At 29.0% G+C, this 26,662-nt stretch overlaps 5 protein-coding genes and 1 long non-coding RNA gene across 6 annotated transcripts in view; 1 reads left to right on the top strand and 5 right to left on the bottom strand.

Annotated features, from left to right (window-relative positions):
* Window positions 1-26,662, top strand: part of LOC109594232 (two pore potassium channel protein sup-9) — a 125,219-nt gene that overhangs the window by 93,435 nt on the left and 5,122 nt on the right. The gene's annotated exons all lie outside the window — the stretch shown is intronic.
* LOC126264662 (zinc finger protein with KRAB and SCAN domains 5-like) lies at window positions 246-2,428 on the bottom strand. The gene is made up of 2 exons (XM_049963444.1): window positions 2,001-2,428; window positions 246-1,938 (listed from the first exon to the last, which is right to left on the bottom strand). The coding sequence occupies exon 2, from the start codon at window positions 1,693-1,695 to the stop codon at window positions 304-306; it is 1,392 nt and encodes a 463-aa protein (XP_049819401.1). The 5' UTR covers window positions 1,696-1,938; window positions 2,001-2,428; the 3' UTR covers window positions 246-303.
* Window positions 8,653-9,731, bottom strand: LOC126264665 (uncharacterized). The gene is made up of 2 exons (XR_007547326.1): window positions 9,465-9,731; window positions 8,653-9,385 (listed from the first exon to the last, which is right to left on the bottom strand). It is a non-coding gene; the product is annotated as an uncharacterized LOC126264665 (long non-coding RNA).
* LOC109594218 (cathepsin B) lies at window positions 17,318-20,960 on the bottom strand. The gene is made up of 4 exons (XM_020009423.2): window positions 20,565-20,960; window positions 18,010-18,210; window positions 17,686-17,950; window positions 17,318-17,603 (listed from the first exon to the last, which is right to left on the bottom strand). The coding sequence occupies exons 1-4, from the start codon at window positions 20,895-20,897 to the stop codon at window positions 17,398-17,400; spliced, it is 1,005 nt and encodes a 334-aa protein (XP_019864982.1). The 5' UTR covers window positions 20,898-20,960; the 3' UTR covers window positions 17,318-17,397.
* On the bottom strand, window positions 21,623-23,450 carry LOC109594220 (cathepsin B). Its single transcript, XM_020009425.2, has 4 exons — window positions 23,095-23,450; window positions 22,259-22,459; window positions 21,937-22,201; window positions 21,623-21,864 (listed from the first exon to the last, which is right to left on the bottom strand). The coding sequence occupies exons 1-4, from the start codon at window positions 23,413-23,415 to the stop codon at window positions 21,659-21,661; spliced, it is 993 nt and encodes a 330-aa protein (XP_019864984.2). The 5' UTR covers window positions 23,416-23,450; the 3' UTR covers window positions 21,623-21,658.
* LOC109594225 (cathepsin B) lies at window positions 24,031-25,339 on the bottom strand. The gene is made up of 5 exons (XM_020009430.2): window positions 25,294-25,339; window positions 24,916-25,237; window positions 24,658-24,858; window positions 24,340-24,601; window positions 24,031-24,282 (listed from the first exon to the last, which is right to left on the bottom strand). Exons 2-5 carry the CDS (start codon window positions 25,234-25,236, stop codon window positions 24,074-24,076), a joined length of 993 nt encoding a protein of 330 aa, XP_019864989.1. The 5' UTR covers window position 25,237; window positions 25,294-25,339; the 3' UTR covers window positions 24,031-24,073.

Raw genomic sequence — 26,662 nt, forward strand, 5'->3', positions numbered from 1 at the left:
TTCACAGTGCATTTGGTAAAAATAGTGTGCTTTTAAATATTGCGATAGGTAGATACATACCTCTAAATTTACTTTTAGGTAAATTTATTTATGGCCTCTTTTAACTTAATTTTTAATATCCCTTATTAAGAATTAAAAGACATTCACACATTTAAACTGTTAAGGAATTAACAGATATTACAATTATTTATGTAATCCTTTCCAGATATTCCAGTATGTATGATAGAAAAATAAAACAACTCAAATCTTTAAAATTATTTATATTTCTAAAATGAAATACATGTCAAAATTTTGTCATAGAATTTACACTTTCTTGTTATCTATTTTACATTTTCGATTGCAAATGATTTCATGTACCCTAAGGTGATCAGACCTAATAAAACCTTTACGACAAATAGAACATGCAAGGGGAAAAGTGCCAACTTGATGAATTCTTAGCGTATGTTTAACCAAGTCGCTCTTAATGGTATAAGACTTAGTACACTTGTTGCATTTGTACTTTTTTTCTGCTTTATGAATTAAAGAATGATTATTACGTTTCTCCTCTGTCTCGAATTTCTTACCGCAAGTTTTACACTTGTATATCTTGTTACTAAGGTGAACTGCGTTTACATGTTGCGTTTTGTATGCCGGCCTATGAAAAATCCTCCCACAATGTTCACATTTAAACGTTCGTGATTTTACACTTTTGAGATCAGTATTCACATATACCGTAATATTAACATTTTCAGGTTGGCATACTTCATTTGGTATCTCAGAGATAATCATTTGCTGATCCTGATTTCGCGACTGTTGATGCGGTTGTACCGTAACACATTCATTTTGTTGCTTCTCTGTAAAATAGTTTTTCAATGAGGATTGTTCTATATGTGGAGCTAAAGCTGTGTGTTGTTGATGTTGATAATCTTGGATAAATTCATCATATACATTTTGTGTTGGCACTTCATTTGATAACGTCGAGATGAATTCGTGAGGTTCTTGCCTCAAGTGGTCACTGGCTTGTTGTTGTAAGATTGAGTATCTTTGCTGCGGTACTAGAGGCTGTTGCAGTTCTGGAGGTTGTTTCAATATTGGAGGCTGTTGCAGTTCTGGAGGTTGTTGCAGTATTGGAGGCTGTTGCAGTTCTGGAGTTTGTTGCAGTATTGGAGGCTGTTGCTGTGCTAGAGACGGATGCAGTACTGGACAATATTGCGATACTAAAAACTGTTGAAGTTCTGGAGACGGTAGCAGTTCTGAAGAATGTTTCAGCTCTGGTGAATATTGCGGTACTGGAGAATGTTGCGGTACTGGAGAATGTTGCGGTACTGGAGACGGTTGCAGTACTGGATGATGTTGAAAAATTGGAGGCTGTTGCAGTTCTGGATCTTGTAAGTGATTTTGTGGATAATCTTGGGCCAACTCTCGATTCGATTGGTATTTTTGTTGGTCATTTAGTTGTTGGTTTTCCCAGTAGTAATTGTGATAATGTTGCAGTTCTGGAGAATGTTGCGGTACTGGAGAGAGTTGCGGTACTGGATACTGATTTTGTGAATTTTGACTCCAAAGGTAATATTCTTGGTCTTCTTGTTGGTCATGTAGTAGTTTGTTTTGCCAGTAGTAATTATTGTGATTGTTCATTGGCATTAAATGCTTATAGGGTACTGCTAATTCTATATACTGCCCGTTTGACAAAAATTGTTCATCGTAACAATTCATTTTTGAAATGGTTGGTAATATGAATATGATGTGACAATTTTAATTAAAACGTGTATCCATAATTTTACTAATAATTAAATTATTTTATGGCCTCTATTTATTCAATTTATTTTTAATAATCAGGACTATTAAAAATTAAGAATCTTAAACAAATATAAAATAACATATATAACAAATAATTTCCCGATTGTTAACATTTATGAACAAGATGGCGCCGAGTAAATCTGATGAAATTTCTGCTACCTGAAAAAAATTTACAGTTTCCGTTATAAAATTTGTAACTTGTATGAACTAAGTCTATATACCTCAGTAACTGTGCACTAAAAATTCCTGGGTTATACGTTAACAACTATGCCCAGTTTATGTGTTGTTCTGGTGTCCTAACCTATGTCAAGGATTATTAATGCAAAAGCAAGAATAAATTTCAAAATGAGGAGTCAACAAGAACGCCTAGTATGAGTAATGAATGCACAAATCTCTGAGTCCAAGATTCAGACCAACATGGTGTTTTTCTGGTTGATGTCAGATAGTCTGGACTAACGGTTATGGTGACTAGGGAATCATGCTGCATTCGTATTGTCAAGAAAAATTTGATGCTACGTAGAATCAGAAATGGGTGACAATAATCAAACACTTACGGAGAACGGCATCTTACATAAAGGGAAAATTATCTTCCTTTACAAAAATGAGAGTAAAAACGTAAACAAGACGACACGATTGACATCTGTGAGGATACATTAAAAGTTAGCTCAAGTGTCATATAATCGTGATAAAAAACAACATGTACAGTCAACGACGAAGAATAGAGAACACTTATTAAAACGTGACATTCGAAAGTTAATGAGTCAGGTCATTAAAAAATGTTAATTCATTTGAAGCTGCTCCCGAACTAGTTTGAGTTTGTTTAGGAAAGCTTAACTTGAAAACAACAAAAGAACAAACTCTGAACCACCTTGCAAATAATTTAAAGATCGTCGACTTATTGTAGGAAAGTTGCTAATTCCTCCAAATACTAGAAGCTCATTGAAGTTGTTGGATGACTTAAACCCGACTCAAACATAGGCTAAGAAGTTGAGAAATTCAATTTTTTTTCACTTTATAGGGAAGGACTCTAGTAAGTTCAACATTGCAGACGATATTAGTTAGTTCATATAAATGTACAATGTTTGTACAACAAAATAAGAAATATGGAGGTCTTCCTGGATTAAGAAAAACCCGATATTATTTGTATTACTGAGCAGGCTACTAGCCTGGCAGGATTTGAACTGAGTGCATACTTTTCAAAACTCGATCGAATCTTCGATCAATCGATCTTCCAGATTATATCCCAGATGAAAATGAGAACCCTTTTTAATTATTTTAATAGTAAATTTAATTTTCAAAGCATGTATCAGTGTAAGACAAACTAGGTGAATAATTTTATAGATTTTTTTTAATTTATTGTATTTTGGACTATATGGCAAATTGATAATATAAAAAACAGAAGATAAAAAAAGAGTCCAATTTCTTTTGTTTTATAGTAACACATACATTTTGAAATAAATCAAATTTTGTTGAATAAATTTTAATTTGAAAACTTGTTTTTTAATGACTATTTATGGAGGAAAAGAAACAAGAAAATATAGTCTAAATGTTCACCCACTCTTTTTACCAGGATACCCAAAAAAGGTATTTGGTTCTTCTTTTCCAATTCCATTGTGAATACGATATTGTTATGTTGAGAGTTTAGGTATTTTAAAAACTGATCTAGTTTTTCTTGTCCACGTTTCCATATCACGAAAGTATCATCCGGATACAAACGCTATGTATGTATGTATTGTTACATTTTTACTGCTTTCCTTTTTTACCTTTAAGTAATAATTATATATAATTATAAATTAAGTACATTTGTGTTCAATATTCATATTTGCATTGAAATTGATAAATTATTTATAGGTTATTTTATTTAGTTAGTAACGTAGATAGTTGTTTTTTTCTAATATTTAGTATGCCTAAAAGAAAGTCAAATCTCTCTAAAAACATGAGAAAGGCCAAAAACGACGTGAAAATGAATCTGAACAAGATAGGGAAAGTCGTCATACAATTTGTAGATTACGGATGTCCATGTCTAGGTCGAATGAGAGTAGTTCTAAGAGGAATGAACGATTACAATTAAGGAACAGAAACGAAACTGCATCCCAGGACAATCAGACAAGTCTGCTGCAGCTAAACGTGCACTGTTAGATGGAAATCATAAGATAAAATTTCAACTGGATATCACAAGAGAATGATTAGGGAAGCAATTGAAATCCATAAACACAACTTCAACAAAAAAGAAGAAACATTGAAGTTTGATAAAGTATCGACAGTACTCAAAAACATCAAAATCGCTAAGCAAATAATAACAGCCAACGAACAGAAGTTCATCAAAAATAGAATACCATATTTTCAAAAAATAATAATAATAATAATAATAATAATAATAATAATAATAATAATAATAATAATAATAATAATAATAATAATAATAATAATAATAATAATAATAATAATAATAATAATAATAATAATAATAATAATAATAATAATAATAATAATAATAATAATAATAATAATAATAATAATAATAATAATAATAATAATAATAATAATAATAATAATAATAATAATAATAATAATAATAATAATAATAATAATAATAATAATAATAATAATAATAATAATAATAATAATAATAATAATAATAATAATAATAATAATAATAATAATAATAATAATAATAATTTAATTTTTCAGTTTAATAAAAAAATATTTATTTTCAATAATTTATGAAAAATTTGATTGAAAAAAATTTTAATATTCCGTTTCATACAATTTTTATTTTACCATCAACAGATAAAGTTATATTAATGACTGAATTTATTATTATTTTATTAATTGTAGTATATTGAAATTTCTGAACTTTCTGAAAAAAAGTAGGCATACAGTATAATTCATTTTTTATAAACATTTCAAGGACAGACGCCAAAAATTAGTATTGGTCAAATTTAAAATTACCTTTTGACTTTTTTCAATTGGCCAAGACAAGTTCTTCATAACTCCTAAAAATAGAACATTAAAAAGATATATGAAAAATTATTGATTTTCAGATTTTTTATGATATAAAAATTACCTTTTGATTTTTTTCAATTGGCCAAGACAAGTTCTTCATAACTCCTAAAAATAGGACATTAAAAAGATGAAAAATTATTGATTTTCAGATTTTTTATGATATAAAAATTGTTAAATTTTCAAAATTTATAAAAAAATTATTTATTGAAAAATTATGTTATTTACAATTTATTTTAATGTGTTATTTTTAATAAACTATTTGAAAAAGAATAAAAAAATGTCATAAAAATTTCAAATAAACAACGCTAAAATCAGCATTTTTTCACATTTAAAATTAATTTTTCTCTCAGAAATCTTATTTTTTTTACTTGATCAAAACTTATTCTTCAATGTGCCGAAGAGTAGAATATATAAATAATATGAAAAAATGTTTTTTCCATTTTTTTACAGCCAAAAATATATGAAGCCGCGATTCTAAACAATTACACTATATTCCTTCAAGCTTGTTGAATTGCAACGATGATTTCACTTAAATTTATAAAATTTTTTGACGAATTTATATATTACATATATATTATATAGGGTTAATGTTCGAAATTGATGCTTTACTCTTTTAACCAATCCGTTACAATTTTGTATTTGTATTTGTATTTGGAATCGTTGTCATATTGAAATACAAGTAGTTAGTACAACTCATATGTTTCATATATTTTAACAAGTTGCCATAATTTTTGCCACTACTGTAGATGTAGTTTAACACACACGAAGAACCGTGGCCGTCAATTGTGGCACTCTATTGGCTTTTAACTGGTCAATCAATTTTGCATAAACATCCGCACTAGAAGTGACTTGAGCGGTCAAGGTATCCGAGTATGGGCGTGATCGGTGCGGCGACGTGGTTCGCCCCATTGGCCAAGCAGGTGGCCAGGTGCAAGAATCTTACCGGCCCCCAACCGATTTGTTACCTGTCGCCCGTGATCATCACTGCTTTTGCCGTACATGCTCGATCGTTCATCGTTGTTGGTTCATCTACTTATGTCGCCCATCTCTGGCGCTGTTCGCTAAAAATTATTTGCCATTTTTTTGTGTCCGAAAGTAGTCGAAGATGTTCAACCAAATGAAATTTCATTTCATTATACTAATAATTTATTTTATTAAAAAAAAAAACAATAAATTAGAAACAACAAACAAATAAGATAAGATTGAATTTTCTTATAAACTAAAAAAAAAATAAGAAATTCTAAATTAATTATTAATAAAATTTATAAATAATGTACAAATCAAACAATCTGTCTATTTTATACTATAATTTATTAGTAGTGTTCCTTTCTAATTCTTATGATGTGTGGCGTGTAATTTTTGTGGTCGAAATAAACAATAAAAGTCAGACGTGGATGCCATAAACATAGATTTATGTATCTATTATCAGTTTTTGATGCAATAAAAATTCCTTTTCTTCGCTGAAAGTGTAAAATTATGATTAGAATACAATCTGTTTTTATGTTTTATAAAGATGTTCTTAAATCCAAACTGTTTTATTAAGGTTTCGTGGGTTTTTTGATAGACAAATAAAAATGGAAATCAAATATTTGAGTTTCTTTTTTGACACAATTTTTAATTTTCAAACGGTAAATCATATCATAAGAAAACAATTTAATTATTTATTTCATCCGTCTATAAAATATTTTATATTATTTATTCATTATTTATAAACTAAACTTGTAAATATAAACTTTACAATTCTCTTTATGTACAGGGTGAATTAAATTGGTGGTGCAGTTTTTTCAAACCAGATGATTTAAAAATTGAACGTAACAAACCGTATTTTAATATTTCTGACTTGATAGACTTTGAAATAATAATTTTTATCTTTTTTTACAAAAGGTTACATGTATACATATACTTTATGTGTAATATAAACTTCTTACCTTGAAAACTACACGTCCTTAAAATTTCAATAAGTACTTTTTTTAATTTAAATTAAAAACATTGAAAATTGAAATTAGTTCTTTATTAGTTGTATAAAAAATATACAACGTGATATATTAGTAATATTTTTAGCCGAAATATTTATTATTGTTGTCCTTGAATGTTCAAGTTACCAAATATGATTATAAACTTACTACCAATCTTAACCACTAATAATTTGTTTCGTAATTAAGTCTTAATATTTGTGTGAGTGATCATAAAATTTAGCTTTTAAGTTCATTCAATACTTTATATACAGCCAAATATAATTTAATATGTCATAAAAAATATTTTTTGGGAAGCTTGAATTTTTTTCAAAATTTTAAAATAAAATTTAATTATAAAAAATGGAAAGTTGCAAATTCTAAACATTTAGACAATCAATTTGAGAAAACCTATAAATAAAGAAACTTGTCAAGTTTATACTAAAAATCCAAATAATAAATTAAATAAAATAAAATCTTTTACTAAAATATTTATTTGATGTAATTTATTAAATTATTATAAATGTTGATTACAAAAATATATTAATTATTGGGTATTTATAATATGACCTATTTATTTTTCTTTATTTAGAATTGAAACATAAATAAATAATAAAAATCTTGTCATAAAAGAATATTACAAATATTTGATTTCCGTTTTTATTTGTTGATCGTAAAACCCACGAAACCTTATTAAAACTGGTTTGAAATTAGGATATCATTTTTCATCATTTTAAAGGCAAATTTCATTATGAAAAATGAGTACATATTGACTCGAAATTTTGAACAGATATCATAATTGACGTAAAGTTTATATTACGTAAAAAAGAATAATTTCTTCCAGTTGATCAATAAAAAAAATAACAAAAAAGTTAGAAACATCCTTTGTCAGTTTTCATGAATATTTCAGAAATATGATATTTCCCCAACGACGTTTAAAAAAATATAAAAAAATTTTGATTAAGTAGTCTACGGAATAAACTGTCAAAAATAGCAAAAAATTACCAAAAAACATTAAAATCAAACAAAAAGTACAAATTTTATGGGTGTGTCACATATCAAACAAATTATTGCATATTTATAATATAATTAAAAACAAATTCCTGATGAATTTATCTCTTGAGTAAGTAAATCAAGGCATAAATTGTCAATATTGTATCAAATAGTTTTAATTCTCATAATTAGTATTATTCTTCTGACATATTATATTTATCAATGACACTATACAATTATACATCATTTTTAGATATTTTAACAAGCACTAGTTGTATTGATTATCAGATTAATATATCTAGATATTGATTTCACCTTTTATTCCATGATTTAAATAGATATATAGAAGTCATAATATCATTAAAATTTAATTAATTCTGGCATTTATGGTAAAGTTATTTTTTTTTTACTTTTACTTGTATGTAGATAGTTAAATTTAATAGGGAACTAAGTAACGATAAGGATGTAACTATAACATGATTATAAGAGTAGAAATATTTTCATTTTCCATTAAAATTTTTTTACATTTTCTCCTGTAAACTTGAAATTTATAAGGATAACTTAATATATTAATTTAAAACTATGACGATTAATTTATGCCTATATCAAAAAGTTATATAAATTTTCATTATTTTCCCCTTAATCAAGACAGAAGAAAAATGATAAATATTTCCAAGAATTTTTTCAACGCATCAGTGTAATTAATTTTTAAATTATCTGTAGATAACGTTTAATACAATGAACTGATATTAAATTAATTGAGATATTCATTTTATAACGAAATTTTATTTTAAGGCTAAGTTTGTTCAGTTTAAATTTTCTACGGAATCGAAATCTTTATCCAAACAAACGGTTTTGAGATATGTTATAAGTTAATATTAAATAAATAAGTTAGGTGAGCTTAAATAAAATTTAATTCAGATAAAAACGGAAAATACGTTTATTTATCATACGAGTATATCACAGATTCAAATCCTTGAATTATTTAACAATTAACAATGCACATATTTAACCTATGTATCCGAAATTTGTCTTTCTGACATTCGAATGGCTTCTTCATAAGAAGGTGGTAAACAGTCAATTTCATTTGTTTGAGTAATATATCTCAGATAGTCCAAGTAATAATCAAAATCAGAACCATTATTTTCTAAAGTCACGTGATCACTAACGACGAATAAGTCATATTGCGGGGGTGAATCTTCTTCTATAGTCCTTGGAGAATCTTCCCTCTCAAATGGCTCTGGGTGACGATAAAAACAACACCTTTTATACAACAAAACGATAATAGCAACAACAGTAATTGTTCCACCATACCATATAATATACAATTGAAATGTATCCATGTTTAAGTCATGAATACGAATGATTTTTTTTGCTCTGATAAGATAAATAAGTGTAATCTATAGTATTAACTATCAATTAGTCTTAGCCATGATAAAAACTTCTAAAATATATTTGTTTATATTAAATCATCATCTTTATATTCCACTTTATTGTACATATACAATATCACAGTTATATTTGGCTATAATTTCCAACGTTTCCAACTTAATTTGGTTGATACAGATGTAAAACAGCATCTTCATAAGAAGGAAGATCCTCCATCCATCGCCTGGCATTTTCATATGCAATATAGTCCGTAAAATAATCAACCTCTAAAATAACGTCACTTCTTTCAGTTACACGAGAGCAAATAGTGGATAGTTCATACGACGGTGGTAAATCTTCACTCACATCATTTGGCTGGTAAACATTGGTGGCACCAGTTTCTGAATCCTTAAAACACTGTTTCAAAATAATTCCTAAAACAGTCATACACAACACAATGCCGCCGCACCAAATTAAATATGACTCAAAAAACTCCATCATAAAAATTAATGCTGTATAAATGAGAATTAATTTATCTAGATCTATACAAATAAAGATATTTTACTGGAATGCTTTAATTTTATCAAAGTAAAATTCATATTACTTTCAGATAAATATTTTTTAGAGGGTGGAGAGTAGTTTTTGTCTTTAATATTGATTATATTCGTAATCTGTCAACGCATAATTGACGTGAACAGATAATATAATGTAAATAATATAAATATTTATTACAATTTTCTTATCAACTTTTAAACAGATATGCGGTATCCGTACCAACATCACAGTGTGTTTTTTAAAGATAACATCTCAATGAAGATAACGAACAACTTAATTAAAATTGGACGCATTGGATACAACGAAATCAGTTCTCATGCTAAATATGGATAATGTACGCCATTAGCAAACTGGTTTAAGAAGCTTATTGAACCCCCAGCCCTCTTGACACATAAATGCAGTTGCTAATGATCCGATAACTTAATCTGTTCGTAGGGGTTCACCACTGGGAAATGGGCGAAGCCACAATTACCATTAGAGGGGATTATATAAACAATATCCAACCACGGTTTTGTATTATGTCATGGGGTGATGATTTTGTTTAAAACGTTTTGGGTGACATTGTTACCATTCATTTTTTATCAAAGTAGTTATAAATGTTCCTTCACGTCAAGGAACAATTACTTATATCTTATCATTTAATCAAGTAAAAAGTTAATTACTTTATAATATATCTGTTTATTAATGATAAACCCTCCAACATAGAGATAATGAAGTTGTTGTAGATGAGGAAGCAAAATCTACAGCCCAAAAAGTTCGTGTGGCGGAGATTACGGAAATTAGGGCCAGGTGAGATGCCGTCCATGAGATACGCACATCCATTGTTGGATGTGGTTCATTACCATCTGCTGCGGATTAGTTCAGATAAACCGCATTGAGAGGGAAACAAATGAAGTCGAATGCATACACACCGGATTAAGGGATTAAGTTTTATGCCTTTGGGTCAACTAGCAATTTTGTTGCATCAATGTCTGCATCAGCCGTTTATATGATTCAGAAAAATCTCAAAATATACCATTATATATTTATATGTACAAGCATGCATCACTTTGAAAATTCAAAGAAAATCTTTGTTCATTTAAAATAGTAAACTAATACAGATGAACATGTTGGTTGAGGTGTTTTGTTAAATGTTTATTTCAGTCCATTTCATAGGAAGTATAATAATGTTTTAATGGTGTCTGTAATTTGATCTTTTCAGGAAAAGAAGCGACTTCTTTAGATTCAAATTACAAGCGTCTCAACACATGGTACCAAAACTGTCAAATGTTTTGAAACAAGTGACGATATACAAACCACTCCCAAAACATAATTAATGACCTCACTGAAGTAGTTAGGACACCATGAAAAATCTGTAACATATTTTAATAAATATTTTAACTTTGAAGATTTTAATTTGTATAGACATGTAAATGACTACGTTTTGATAAACAAACAGGAAGTAAATATATAATGGTAACTATAAGGAAGTAGTTTCCTAGACGGTTATAGATAATTAAAATAAATACACAAAAATGTAAGTTGAAAAATGATATTCAAAAAAGCAAACATCATAATAATTACCAATATCAAATATTGATCCTTAATAGAAATCTAAACCAAAGAGAGTGTCCATAAATAAGTTTAGAGCAGTGGTACATTACAAGAAGAATGAGCCAAAGATGAAAGTTTTATTGTTAAGAAAGAAATAAGCCAATACTTCATGCACACCCTGCTGATTCCATGCGCTGGAGTTAACTTGATTTATGACTAAAACTGGAACCAGTAGACAATGTGTAGACTCAGTAATACTTCAGTGATTTTTTACCATAAACTATATTATCCACAAACATAAATAATCATTACCTATATACCAGAAGATGGTTAGCAATTGATTTACGCAAAATTTAATTCTTCATTTATTGTAATTTAGAACGACGGTGTCTGTGATAGTTAATGATGCGTTTTTATTTGATTTCAAATTAATCAAAACTGTGCATGCAGTCTCTGGAGGTAATGAAGTTGCACCCAATTGGATGCTTAAGTAACAAACAAGTTTCTTGATATGTGCACTACCTTTTTATAATGGATGATTAAACGAGACGCCGATGTAGGAACTCGAATCAGTATGTTGTTTCTTTGGACACATGTTCGGTGTTCTTTCCGGATAAACAGGTCATTTTTCATCTCGGCGGGTCACCGCCAAAATTGGGTGAAAACTATGCCGACGAAGCAGACTGACAGATTTATGAAGCCGAGTGATTAACGGTTTAAGGGGAAAAATACCAAAGCGGATCCTTTCTTCTTGTCGAGATGAATATTTATATGGAGAAATGATGCCTGCCATTTAACAACCTCACTTTTTTTGTCATCTTTACAACGTTTGTTTGTTTTGTTGCGATTAAAACTACTTAATATTTTGTTCAAGGCTTATTGGAGAGTATTTGCAATACCTTGTATGATATCTTAATTCGGTTAAAACTGTAATAAATCGAGCCCGAAGCTTTGAAATGAGTATAGGCCATCGCAAATGCGAATTCCGATTCCGACCCTGCATATAGCCTAGAACGGTAACGAGAATCACTGTATAATGCTTATGGCCATGTGTGGCTACTGTAATAAAGGTAATGTAAACCTTTCCAGCCTACGCGTCACAGAACCACTTAAAATGGAGATATCATCTAATCTGCTTGCTTTGCTCCGGCTCTACGCTGTTATTCCGTCCACCTCTTGACCCCTCGGCAACCATTCTACGTGGCTTACATAATATTTAGTACCGTGCAATAAATAACACGATATCCTGGCACGTACACCTAGACAGAATGGAGCATGTCTGCGTTAAGAAAAACTTACCTCTTTACTGAATAAAAATCACGTGCTTCTAATCGTGTTTCCTTCGTTTCATACCTTTGATGTTCCGACTAATTCCTACTTAAGATCGCTATATACCGACACGTCACAATTGTTTGTGGTTTCGATTGTAATCTAATCACTACTGCATAATTCACCGGTTGTAGTATCACAATTACCTTTACCGAAGAACATCAAAGAAACGTCGATTTACCAAAAAATGTAGAAAGTCGGACTTTTTTTAAAATTATTTTGGCTTTTCGATTGAAATCTAGTAAATTCCATGTTGTCTAATCCAACTAATTTAACATTTGTTACAAATTTTCCGTTTAGTTAAATATATACCAAATACACTGAACCAAGAATGTAACACGCCACATATTATTTAATTTAGAATTTCTGTTAATTCTGAAACACTCTCATATATGACTATATATGAAAAGTATTTCTACAAAAGGATTACTTTCGTCGAATATACCAATTCCGGTAAATTATTTTTTCCCCAATTTATTGCAAATCTGAGCAAACCTAATTTACTGCCAGATCGGTTCATTAATCACAATGATCATTATATTCATAAAAAATTTACAATAACTCAAATATTTTTCAATATTTTGTGCCGTAACCATTGCCTTCTATCACTGCGTCGCATCTTTTAGGCATAGAATCTATCAATCTCTGCAATGTGTCATGCACTTCCCAAAAGTGGCCAATAAAATTTAAATCGGGTGACTGAGAAGGCCATTCAAGCATAGTTAAATTTTTCATTAAAAACCACTAATTTTAAACGTAGGTCTTCTTGAATCTCAAAGTGGCATCTCTTCCTTGGCAAATGGAAACATGATGTTTTCCAGTATGTCCCTGTATTGAAAACGATTCATCTTATCCTCCACTTGAATCAGGCCCAATTTTGGATCCACCAGCATGTTTAACCATAGGAATTTGGTATTTAAAATGGGATCGTTACCCCACTGGGAATGTTCCATTTTTCTTGAATCGAAATGTCATGCTTGATTTGCCTTGATGTTGTGCGAGGATTAGTCATTTTATAATTTTGTTGAAAGTGTTTTTTCGTGGACATCCTGGCTTGCATTGATTTTCAACTCCATCTTGAGTGCGGAATTTGCAGAAAATCTTCGAAACAGCACTCTGAGTAATATTTAATATTTTTGCCACGTCATATTTCATTCGGCCACGTTCACAAAGTTTCAACTACTCTTTTCCTAAATTGAGAAAAAAAGTAAATGTGAATTAGTACAACTGACCGCAAAAAAAAATAATATTTCATACTCAAAAATTGTATCTGATAAAAAGACCTAAACAAAAAACAATGAGCAGCAATACTAATAAACCGGACGATAAACACAAACTAGCGTATATAACACCAATTTTTAAAAATATTCTATACTTTTTCCACCACTGTATATACTTCCAATTTTTAAAAAGAAAATAAAATTATCAATTATTATTGTTGTGGTGCGTTAATTTCTTAGAGCAGTATCGTATTTAATCGATATCCCTTTTACACTCACAAAACATGTACGAAAGGTATTATAGTTGCGCAAGGATCAATTCAGTAATGCACGTTAACAATCAGTTTTTTTGTGAATGTTAATTCGAAATGCAAATTTATTCAGACGTGATAATTCAGAATCAACAGAACAGCGACCGACGATATCAGGCGGGGCACATGCCACTTCCATTGTCCGCGTTCATTCGCCATCAAAGCAAGTAATATTCCGCCGAAATTGTGTTTGCGAAACAAAAGCGATGCCAAAGAAAAAAACGTTGGGACGCCCCGCTGACAAGCATTCGATGTCCGTGCCCGAGAAGGTGGAGCAGCTCATTGAAAAACCACAGGTTATTCGAGTTTTTCACGAAGAACAATTCGCTTTATTGCTGTGTGACTTACAGTGGAGCATTTTCATCAATTATCTTCTAATATCAATTAATTATTGACTATTTCCATTTTCTTTAAATTAATATAGAAAAAGAGCACTTAAAATCTTATTATAGAAAAGTTTCTTTGATGCTCAACAATCAGGATGTTGATTAAACAATACACTGTTGGAATCAGTACATATTATGTAGGAAAATAAAGGGTTGATTTCTCCCCAATAACCTCGTATACATGAACGATTCTTATTTGTCCTAGAATTGTTTCACGCAAACAAAGTAATTGTGATTATCCAACAGCCACAGCATGATGTGCGATTGGTATTGACATATGTCATGCAAAGTTTCATCGAAAAGAAAGGAGTCATAATTATTTCCTAATCGGTACACTAGTTGATTTTAAAGAAATCGAACAAATAGGTTAAACGACTCAATTTACAACTAAAAAATATTCGTTAAAACAATAATTTACTTTTAGTATTTATAAATTTTAGAAGTACACATCTCAATATGCATAATTTAGTTGGCTTTTGAAATTTATTTCTGCATGTTAAGCAGACGGAATATTGCATACTGCTTGTAAATTCCTATTAACGAATGTTGATGTCGTAATTGTTCCATATACAGGGCAACTGTTTTTAAACATGCAAATTGCCGACCTTTAATGATTAACATTTCATACGGCGACTTCTTTTTGTAATTCACCGGCGTTACTACTTTAACATTATGCCAGTTGCATTGCTGACAAAATATTTATATATGGAATATTTAAATATTGATTATAATCAGTTCTCATTCCAATGAATAATTATTTACGAAAACATTTTAATTAAAACATTAAATTTTTGACTCAAGGTGTAAAAAACTAAAACCAAATTAATTGATGTTACGGTTCACCGATCATTAAAAAACTTTCATATTGTTTGAAACCTCTTATTATTGATTAATAACCAATAAATTACGAAATATTAACAAAATTATGGTGTAAGCAGTTGAATGTACTCTAAATCCCCAACATTGACTAGAGAATAACAGTTTCTATGATTTATGTACCTCAATTAATACCATAATTATTTTTTCTTCGATCATGAACATATCAACACAATCTGTTTATTTTGTGTTCGTAAATTATAACTCTATTTCAACATATTACACCGCCTTAGGATTCAAGACCCCCATTGCGACCTTATGATGTACTTAAGGTTTACCTAGTTTTAATTCATGATTAATATTAGTGTTAGTTAATTGAAGAAAATTATTTTTTATTTAAATAACAGTTATGTTTCAATTTCAGTTTCGATTTCAGTTTCAACCAAACTCCAACTTTAATTTTCAGTTTCATTTTCAGTTTTTCTTTCATTTTCAGTCATCTTTCAGCTTCAGCTTCAGTTTTCTGTTACTGTATGCAGAATATATCGAAAATTATATAAATGTAGGTGTTTCTTGTTCTGTTTCTACATTTTTTGATGAGTCACAATGAATAGTGCAAGAATTATGAATTAATTAACATATTTCATTGATATGGGTGAATGTTTAAAAGCAAAACCAATTTGCAAGAAACAATTTACAATAATTAGTTATATCCGGTGTCAAATATTTTTAACCGCACACATAACCCGACAAAAAAAATCTTGTTATGACAACAACTTCATCAATTACATGAATTTTGCCTCTTAGCGCCACAGGCTATTAAATCAACCAGATTGCCACCTCTGGAGTTTATCGGAAATAATAATTTGAATTCCAATCATGAGACAAAAAGGTCAAGATGTGGTTGAATATCTGAATAAATTAAACTTAAAATATATATTAATTGGAGAAAAATTATATATTTTATATTATTATACTGTATAACTAATATATGAAGAATATAATATATTTTAAAATAGATTTTTAAATAAATTATGTAAATATGTATAACAAAATTATTTACAGACGGAAAAACAAACAAAATAAAAAAAATAAATCATTAATTTATATTTGGTAAATTTCTATTTTTTAAGAAATAGTCACGAATAATCATGGTGATGAAAAGGTAGGCAATAAGCGAAACGATGTGTAATGTGGGTTGTCTACCAGCTCACTCGTGTAATAAACCGATTTATGTATCTTTAATCTCCACAAGTGAGTAACAGTTTTAACAATTTATTTAATGCCATTATTAATTCGTCTTCGACCATGATCATAGCAATACAATCTGTTTATTTTATGTTCTCAAATTATAATCTCAACATATTCACAGTCTTAGAATGAAAGATCTATATAGCGACTCGATTATTTAAGTTTTACTTAGTTTCAATTCACAATTATTGTTAGTGCTTTTGATACTGTTGATACTTCTTGTTAGATACTACTTAAACTTCATTTCCAACTTCAATCTCCAACTTCCGGATATCTACGTCCAAACTCTGTATCCAATCTTCAATCTACAACCAAATGTTAATTAAGAGCATAAAAGAAATAAACATTTTATATAATATTAAACTTCTCTTAAATGATAAAAATTCTAAATGCTCTGAAGTTTACTTCATTAACCATCAGTTTAATTTAAAAAGTTCCTCCAAACTCGAACTTCATTCTCCAATCGTATTTTAGTTTTAGTTTAAAAATATATTTTAAAATACCTTATTAAATAAATTATGTAATTTTACGTAATAAAAATAAATTAATTTAAATTTTGTAAAATTCTATTTATTTTAAAGAAATGTTCATATTGATCAAACTGTAATAAACAATTTTTTTTAATTATTCGCCGATAATTATCTTTCCTATTTAATAATTAACAGTGCAAGCCTTTTTATTCGATTTTTAAAAATAAAAAAATATCATTTCCTTCACTTTATAATTATTTATTCATTTTTTAAATAAAATTCATTAAAAAATAATATTCGATAAATAAGTAAATATGATAATCATTATTTTTTGAAATAATACAAAGATGAATTAAGAATAAAATTTATCTATAATAAAACATACAGAAAATATTATGTAGTAATATATATGTGTCATATCGATGAAATTAAACTTTTGGCAATCCAGCCACAATTCCGCTTTCAATTCCAAGATGATCCTCGCCCCTGAGAATTTTGAAAGTGCCATTGTCACCCCAGTCTGAGTTCCAGGAATTCGCAATGAGCCAGTAAGGGGTGTCGTTCTCTACACCCCATCCCAAAATTCTTATGGCATGTCCACCCAGCATTTTACCAGTGGTATGCTGATAAACACCTGTAAACAACCAAGACAACGTGAGTATACACAGGTGTAAAGTATCATTTTTTTATTTACCAGTCCTAAGACTAAAACTTACCACTTTTATAATTCAATAAATCTTCATAGACTTCAAAAGCACCCTCAACTGGACCGTTTTTATAAATCTCTTGACGAATTTGATCAACATCCTTGGAAATCGAATAAGCTTTAGATCCGTAATGTTTGTCTTTAGCATAACTAATGGGGTAGCCTTTTTCGCAAGCTTTAACGCATTTTGGAGTTTTGTTATCGTCGCCAGTGCATGGAGGTCTTGTACCATTTACATGATGTTCGCACGGAGGTATTTCGTATGGGCGACATCCCTTTACACAACAACAAATTGAACAAATAAATTATTAAAATATAAATAAAATTCATTAACCTGGTCTGATCCGTATCTGCCACCTGACACAATTCCTTTACGAACCCAGTAATGCCAAGCAGCTCCGGGAAATCCCCCGTTGCATCCCATGCCGCAAGTGTAGCAACATGACACAAGATCATCGGCGGAAAATCTAAAGTTTACTTTGCCGTTTGAGTGAATGCAAACTCTGTCAGACATAGCTTCAACAGCACCAAAGGCCTAAACATAAATAAAGGAACTATTTTGTAAATTTTAAAATACCAAAGATTTTTTTTTTTAATTCACATTGACTTATTCAGTAGTCAAGATATCAATATTATCAAAAGAACATAACTTTCACAATTAAAATGTAATTAAATAAATCACTCACAGTCAATATCATATTATATAAATACACAATAATATTAATAATATGTTTAAATAACTTATCTAAATAACTAAAGTTATGTTATATTTTAATACTTAAGTAATAATATCTTTTATCAACAATAACCTTTATTCCTAAATTATTGGTATCTTCAAATTAATTTAAATTAGTTTATTGCTATTTTCATTAAATAAACTAACATCTTTAACTTCCGTTAAAGTGAAATTTTTTGAAATGGTTAAGAAATTATGTGTGATAATTATCATTTATGACAAATGGTGTTAATCATGGAAAAACAATAAGCTGATATTTATATTTCGTCATGTTATTTACATTCTGATGAATTATTGGTTAGAATGAATAAGAAATAAGATATGACTCAACTCATTTTTTAATATAAATATTGATATATATTATAACATTTTATATTTTATGTTGTAATGAAATAAGAATAATTTATGTGAATATATTCTAAAAATATAAACAAATGTTAAATTTACAATAGTGTAGATAGCGCCACATTTAAGTACAGAAAAGAAGTTTTTAAAAAAGAATTCTTTTACAACAAATCGAAAAATCTTATTACAACAGTAAATATTTATGACTTTTTAAATATTATTAAAACATTTAATATCTCGGATCCAATTTCAACATTTTATAATTGAAATAAAAATTAAAATTAATAATATTGTATTTAATTAAGGTTAAGTTTCGACATTTTTATAAGTCGCATTTATTCCATATAAATATAAATAAGTTTTGTTCATTATTATTTCCTGAACATCACAGAATGTTGTTTTACTTAAATTTTAAAGTAGATGTGCGTAATCATTTTATTTTTAATTAAAGACCTTTCCTTTGTAATGTGATAATTATCACTTTATTTAAATTTTATTTGTTTCGATACTCAACAGAACTCAACCAAAAAAAAACATTTTTGTTCGCTGAATATTACTCCTTTTAATCGACTTCAAAGCAAAACTTTATTAATTTTTTAGACTGAATTGTAAATATGTAACTAAATTTCAACACGACCAAAGGTTACGGAAATATGAGGAAAAAAATTTTTTGAAATTTAAATTTCAAGGGCGTAAAAACAAAAATGTTACGAAAAACGTAAAAATTTACTAAAAACGTAAAAAACTACTGAAATCTCAAAACTTCATTAATTAATGAACGTTTTTAAAAACGTGAAAAATTACTAAAAACGTAAAGGATCTATTGATCAAACGATCAAAATCTATGGATCAATCAAATCCATACGATCAATTTCCATACAATCAAAATCCATACGATCATTTTCTATACGATCAAAATCTATGAATCAATCAAATCCATATGATCAAAATCCATACGATCAATTTCCATACTATAAATTTTCATACTGATTAAATTATATAGTTTCACTTAATAACATTCTGAATTTTAATTTTTTACTAATACCTGAAAAATCAATAAAAGTAAAAATAAAAAATGTCTGATTCTTCCTGGATTCCCAAAAAATTACTAAAAACGTAAGATATAACTAATAACTTAAAAATCACTAAAAATATAGTTTTTATTATCTCAAAAATCCTAATTCTAAAAAAAGGAGGAACTTTATAAAAAAAATTATTTCTTTATTATTTAATTATACCTTCTAACTGCTTCCAAATTTTGCTCACGCATTTCATTAAAAACACATAACTAAATAAAGTTATGAAAAATTGTTATAGAGCAAGTTTTTTGTATATAATAAATAATTCAATTATTTAAATTAAACATTAAGCTTAAAATTTTTTTTATTTATTATTCAATTTTTTTTTTATTAAAATACAATTGTAATTGTTTATGTAATTAGGTTTATATAAAATAATGTTTAATCAAATCATTTAATAATTGTCGTAGCAACACTTTTTGGTGCTTATTTGATATATAATAAGGTAGTTATGAATGAAGTTACTCCGTAATTAGTTTTATAGGACTAAATTGTTCCTAAATGATGATGAACTTGATGATTGCCAACTACGATGAAACTTAATCAACTTAATCATTTTATGCGTATAATTAAAGATAAATAGAAAAATGACAATATAATGCCAATGAGTAAACAAAGATGGTTATTAAATTATAAGTGAAAATATTTTGCAAATATAATTGAAATTCAAAAATATTTATTATTCTAGAAATAAATATAATAAATTATAAAAATCTATCTATCTCTCACCCAGCATGAACCGCATGACCCTTGATCTCTAATCTCTTGAATTGTCGGGCAATGGGGCCATTGTTGTCTTGCATCGAAATTCTGTGGAAGTTGTGTATAGTCAAATCCGACCGTTTCAAGAAGAGGTGGATTGTGCTTCTTGCTGTTGGGAAGAACGCCCATCATTTTCGTAAAGTAACTCATAGGAATGTTTTTTGCGAAGTTTCTTCCTGCAGTCCATGTCTTGGCTTTGGAGTTGATTTCCTCGATGAATTCGTCAGACAAGGGATGATAAGCTTCCAGCTCATGAGCCAGTAATATGACGGCGACGAGAGTCGCGAATATCAATTTCATTTTCAACTTTCTGGAATTAACTTCCGGTACTTGATGTCGGCTTTGCTGTTCTTTACTCGTTCACAAAACGGTTACTACTATTTAAATGATTCTGCACGCAGTCAACTTGAAATTATTTGTTTTTAATGCGAGTGGTGCAGCGCATTCTGTTATTCGTTATTTGAACTAAATTATAAATAAATAGGCATGTTTAGCTTCAATTTACGAGCAGATACGATTAAGGAAATACTTTGACAGATGGCAGTTTCACTATGATTTTTATTTACTGTTAATAGAAGATGAACAATCCACTTATGCAGAAAAACCTTATTTGTATTTAACTTTATTTTCAAATAAAAGATTATTTCTTAAAGAATATCTTTGTACAAAGTGTTTCCAAAATAGGTGGTTAAAATTCAAACCTACAATTCAGATAATAAACTATTTTCATAATGATGCAGTAGTGTACTTTTAGTCATCTTACGTTTAATTTCGAGATAGACGACTTTAGGAGTTCCTCGATAGTATTTTGTCAGCAGTTTTTTTAGATATTCTTCATTATTGGACATGTTCTACGTGCTCCTTTTAACACATTGTACTTTGATATGATAGTAGCTGTAGCTTTGAAACTATCAATATAAAATTTACTTTAGCGTTAGTAATTTATGATTAATTAGACTGTTGTATCAATCAGTTTATACCAATAAAATATTATTATATTAGATATTATTAAATAGAAAAAAAAATATAATAAAACATTTTAATATATTTAAAATAAAATGTTACACACTAGGTAGACCAGCAACAACCTCATATTCAATTCCCAAATGATTTTTGCCCCTTAGTATTTTAAATGTACCATCATCACCCCAATCGGAATTCCATGAATTCGCCACAAGCCAATATTCGGTGCCATTTTCAACACCCCATCCCAACAACTTTATCGCGTGTATTCCAAGATTTTTACCAACTACATGCTGATACACGCCTAAAATAATTAATATTATTAATAAATATCGGTACATTATACTTCACTTTAGTAATACAAAATACAATATACCTGATTTATAATGCAAGAAATCTGAAAACACAGTAAACGAAGCCTCAACCGGACCATTTTCAAATATTTCTTTTCTAATATCATCAGGGTTACTCGAAATTCTGTAATACGATTTCCCGAAATGCCTATCATTTTCATAAGTTATTGGATAATTGTCTTCACAAGTTTTCAAACATTTCGGTGTTTGAAAATGTTTACCGGAGCATGTGGGTCTAGTACCGTTAACATCATGCTCACACGGAGGTATTTCATATGGCCTGCAACCCTGAAAATGATTTATTTGCATTAAAACGTAGGAATATGAATGAATTTCATGCATTACTTGTTTTGTGCCATACGAACCGCCGGAAACGATTCCACTTTTCACCCAGTAATGCCAAGCGGCACCTGTTAAACCCCCGGAACAACCAAATCCACAAATGTCGCAGCAGGATAGCATATCCTCGGATGAATAACGAAAGTTTTTGGTGCCGTTTGAGTGTATGCAAACTCTATCGGACATAGCTTCAACAGCAGCTACTGCCTGCAAAATATTGAAAATATATAATTTAGCGTCGTTAAGAAATTTGTAAATCAAAATTGTCTTGCTTTAGTTATAAAAATATTTGTTTTATATCTATTGCATAATAATATAAAAAAGATAAAAACACTTAGGTAATAATAACAGAAAAAGTTAGGTGTTGTACTTCATAATTGTATAATTATATTATATTTCCTTTTAATACTCTAATGGTATTTCTAATTTTAATGAGAATGGAATGTGGAATATTTGTTTATCTCAGTAGTTTCTTTGAAACGACACTAATAGAGCATAGACAGTTATTATGATTGTTGATATCAATTATTTTCTTTCACCATTGTTCCAATTTAATTTGTCTAGGTTGTGACATACACAAAATATAACTAATATTTGTGATACAATCTAATATCAATTACGTGTATTTTTGAAGTACTGCTAACTGGAACATTATTTCAACACAACAAATATGAACTAATTACATTTAAATTATTTATTTCAAATGTTCCTTATTACGTTAATAAATCTAGCTTTTGAAAAATTAGTAATAAAAATATAAATATGAACATAAATTAGAATGAGTATTATAATTAAATAGTTTATAACAAATATTAATTGGAAAAAAGGTAATAGATACATACCCAACAGGAACCACAGGCACCTTGATCTCGTATTTCCTGAATAGTTGGACAAAGACTCCACTTTTCCCTCGCATCAAAACTTTCTGGTAAGTTGAACTTCTTTTCTGAGTATAAAATAGGCATTTCATATTTTAATGGAAGCACGCCCATAAGATTTTTAATATAGGACCACGAAACATTGTCACCGAAATTCTTCCCCGCTGTCCATGTCTTTGCCTTTAAATTTATTCGATCTATAAATTCGTCGGACAAATGGTCAAATCCATAAACTAAACTTAAAAATTCGGACAACAAAGCCAAGATAACTAAATACAGCTTCATACTGATTCACGCCAGAATAGTTTGGTCAATGATTCACAGACCACAACAACAATTTAATTCCCCAAACACAAATAATCTTTTGTTTTTATACTGTTTTTAGTCGCCATCTGGTAAAGTAGAGAAGAATCAAATAAAATTAGTATGACCTTGTTTGTTAAGTACTTCATTTTTAGTATAGAAGTCTTTATTTATTCAACACATAATACTCTATAATATTTAACTAGTGCTACAAACAAGTGTCATTAATTTTATTAATATTCTTCATTTTTTCTCATATAGAAAAAGTATGTTTTAATTTCTAGACTCAGAAGTAAATTGTAAACCAAAAATTTGTCAGTCAGGAATACTCAAACAATCAAAAATATATCCAAAGTACTAACAACAAGGTTAAGTAATTTAATCACTTAAGAAAATTAATAACAAGTAAGCTACGACAAAAATTAAAAATGTACAACATAAAATAAATACACACATATTACAGATAAGATTAAACATCATGTATATAAGAAAATAAAAATTGTATTTAATTACACATGTGCGCTCATTTTTTCATTATTTGTTCGTGATAATTTATAAATGTTTCCTTTTATTAATATCATAAATAAAAATCGTAGGTCTACCTCAAAAAATTTTATTTGTACATCTACAATTAAATAATTTATTCTCCTTTGGGAATACCAGCAGTAACATCATCTTCAATGCCAAGATGGTTCTTACCACGGAGAATCTTGAAGTAACCATTGTCTCCCCAGTCTTCATTCCAAGAGTTGGCAACCAGCCAGTATGGTGTGTCGTTTTCAACTCCCCATCCCAAGATTTTGATAGCATGGCCTCCCAAGTAACTGCCACTCACATGTTGGTATACACCTTGAAACATAACAAAAATTGTATATCATCAAACGAAAAATTATTAAAGTTACTTACCACTCTTGTAGGTAAGGAAATCTTCATAAACGTCAAAGGCAGCTTCGACAGGTCCGAAACTTTGGATTTCAATTTGGATTTGCTTTTCAGATGGGTTGACAGAATAGGCTCTGATACCGAAGTTCAAGTCGTCTTCATAATTCAAAGAGGAGTCAGCATCGCACTTGCGGACACAAGATGGGGTTGGTTGGGTTTCACCACAGGCAGGTCTGCTTCCGTTAACGTGGTGGCTGCACTCAGCGAACGAATAAGATCTACAACCCTTAAAAACAAACAAAATTGATTCATGAACTTAAATAAAATAAACGTAATACTTACGTTGTTTGTTCCGTATCCACCACCAGTTACAATACCGGTGGATACCCAGTATCTCCAAGTTTGGTACAAATAACCTCCTTGGCAACCAAAACCGCATGAGGTGCAACAGGAAACCAAATCTTCGGCGGAAATTTCCTTCTTTACTTTGCCATCGGAGTGAATGCAAATTCTGTCGGTCATGGCTTCAGCAGCTCCGAAAGCCTTTAATTTGACAATTTAGTAAATATTTTTTAAAATTATCACTGTTATATATTTTACCCAGCAAGAACCGCAGACGGATTGATCTCTGATTTGTCCAATGGATTCGCAGGAAGGCCATTTTTCACGGGCATCAAAACTCTCTGGTACTTCGTCGTCTCTCAGTTCGATCTCTGGTAGCCTGAACTTCTTGAAGTCCTTCTTTAAACCGAGCAACGAACGAATGTGTGAAAGGGGAGTTTTCTCATCGAAATTCCTTCCGGCTTTCCAGGTGGTTTGCTTTGCGTTGATGGAGTCGATGAACTCCTGGGACAGGGAAGGCGAAGGTTTGGCGAACACTTGCGCGAACGCCAAAATTACCACAACCAAAGCCAATTTCATTCTGAAAAATTGATTGAGAATTGATACACGTCTATTTATATATGAATTGTAACTTACGTTTTGGTTTAAACAACGAACCAACACAATATGAACCAAACCTAACTAATATCATTTATATACCCTCGGTTGTTATCAATATATCTCTGACAAGTAGTTACTTCAGTAGTTTAATATTTAAACGTTTTAAAACATTTAAATTTAGTAGATAACAAAATTTATACATCATTGATTATAATCATTAATTGAAACATATATATTTATCTAGTACTTGAAATGGTATTTTACTATTAAGCTATTAAATCAAATTTTTATTGAATTTGTTTATAATTTTTATTTTATCAATATAAGTACTTTTAATATCAAGTTGAAAATTACCCAATTTGTCTTAATTATGCATTATTTTAAATTAAATACCCAATACATGTATGTATTTATATTTTATACATAGTATACATTGTGTGTTTGTTACTATATAATATCTTAATCTATCTTATAGTAAGAGACATCAGACGTCTGATATTAAGTGCAAGAGTGTGTGTGTTATCTAAATTATCACTGTTCACATCTAGTTTTACCAATATGTTAATAATATTATCTTTTGAAATAAAAATAAAAATTTGAACGACACTGTGCTTAAATATGATATGCTTTAAATAATGTTTAAAAGTTATTTAGAAGAGAAAGAAAATGTGAAGACAGTGCCTATAAATAAAATATTTTGTTTAAAAATAATATTACTAAATTAGAATACAAGATATTTCTAAAAGAGGTCATAAAGAAAATCTAAATAAAAGTTGTTTCTTTCAATAGAAGATAAAACAATTCACATTTACAAAAACCTCATCTGTATTTAACATTTTCAAAATTTTACAAATGACAGATTATTTTCTTAAAGAATTTTTTATGTATTTTCTAAATTAGAATCTAAATATTTTTTTCTAAAGTTTGTCCTGAAGAAAATACAACCCTTCAAATATATATTTCAAAAATTGTTTGTTCCTCATAAACTTTAGTCCAATAGCGTTTAATTTTGGTATTTATTATCTTAAAATACATACCCACTATTCAACATAACAAACCATAATATTTTCATAATGATACTCTAACTTATATTTCGGGACGTTCTCCTCTTTTTCTCGCCCTATTTTCTACATTACTAAATATTTTTTTAAATTATTAAGCTTTTGCATTATTTGCACAATTTAGAAAAAAATGTACTATTGGTTTTAATTATCACAGCCGTTTATGATATATTTCAATTTTATTTTCTGTATTATTGGACGTATTCTATCTATTTCCTAATTATGACCACCTATTTTAAACACACCTTATACATAAATTATATTTCACAATTTTATACTTTTGTGGAAAATTTTCCTCTACAAATTTACGAATTAAAAATTTAATATCTTCTTGCAAGATCAAC

This window comes from Aethina tumida, chromosome 2 (genome assembly GCF_024364675.1).
Source record: "Aethina tumida isolate Nest 87 chromosome 2, icAetTumi1.1, whole genome shotgun sequence".
Lineage (NCBI taxonomy): Eukaryota > Metazoa > Arthropoda > Insecta > Coleoptera > Nitidulidae > Aethina > Aethina tumida.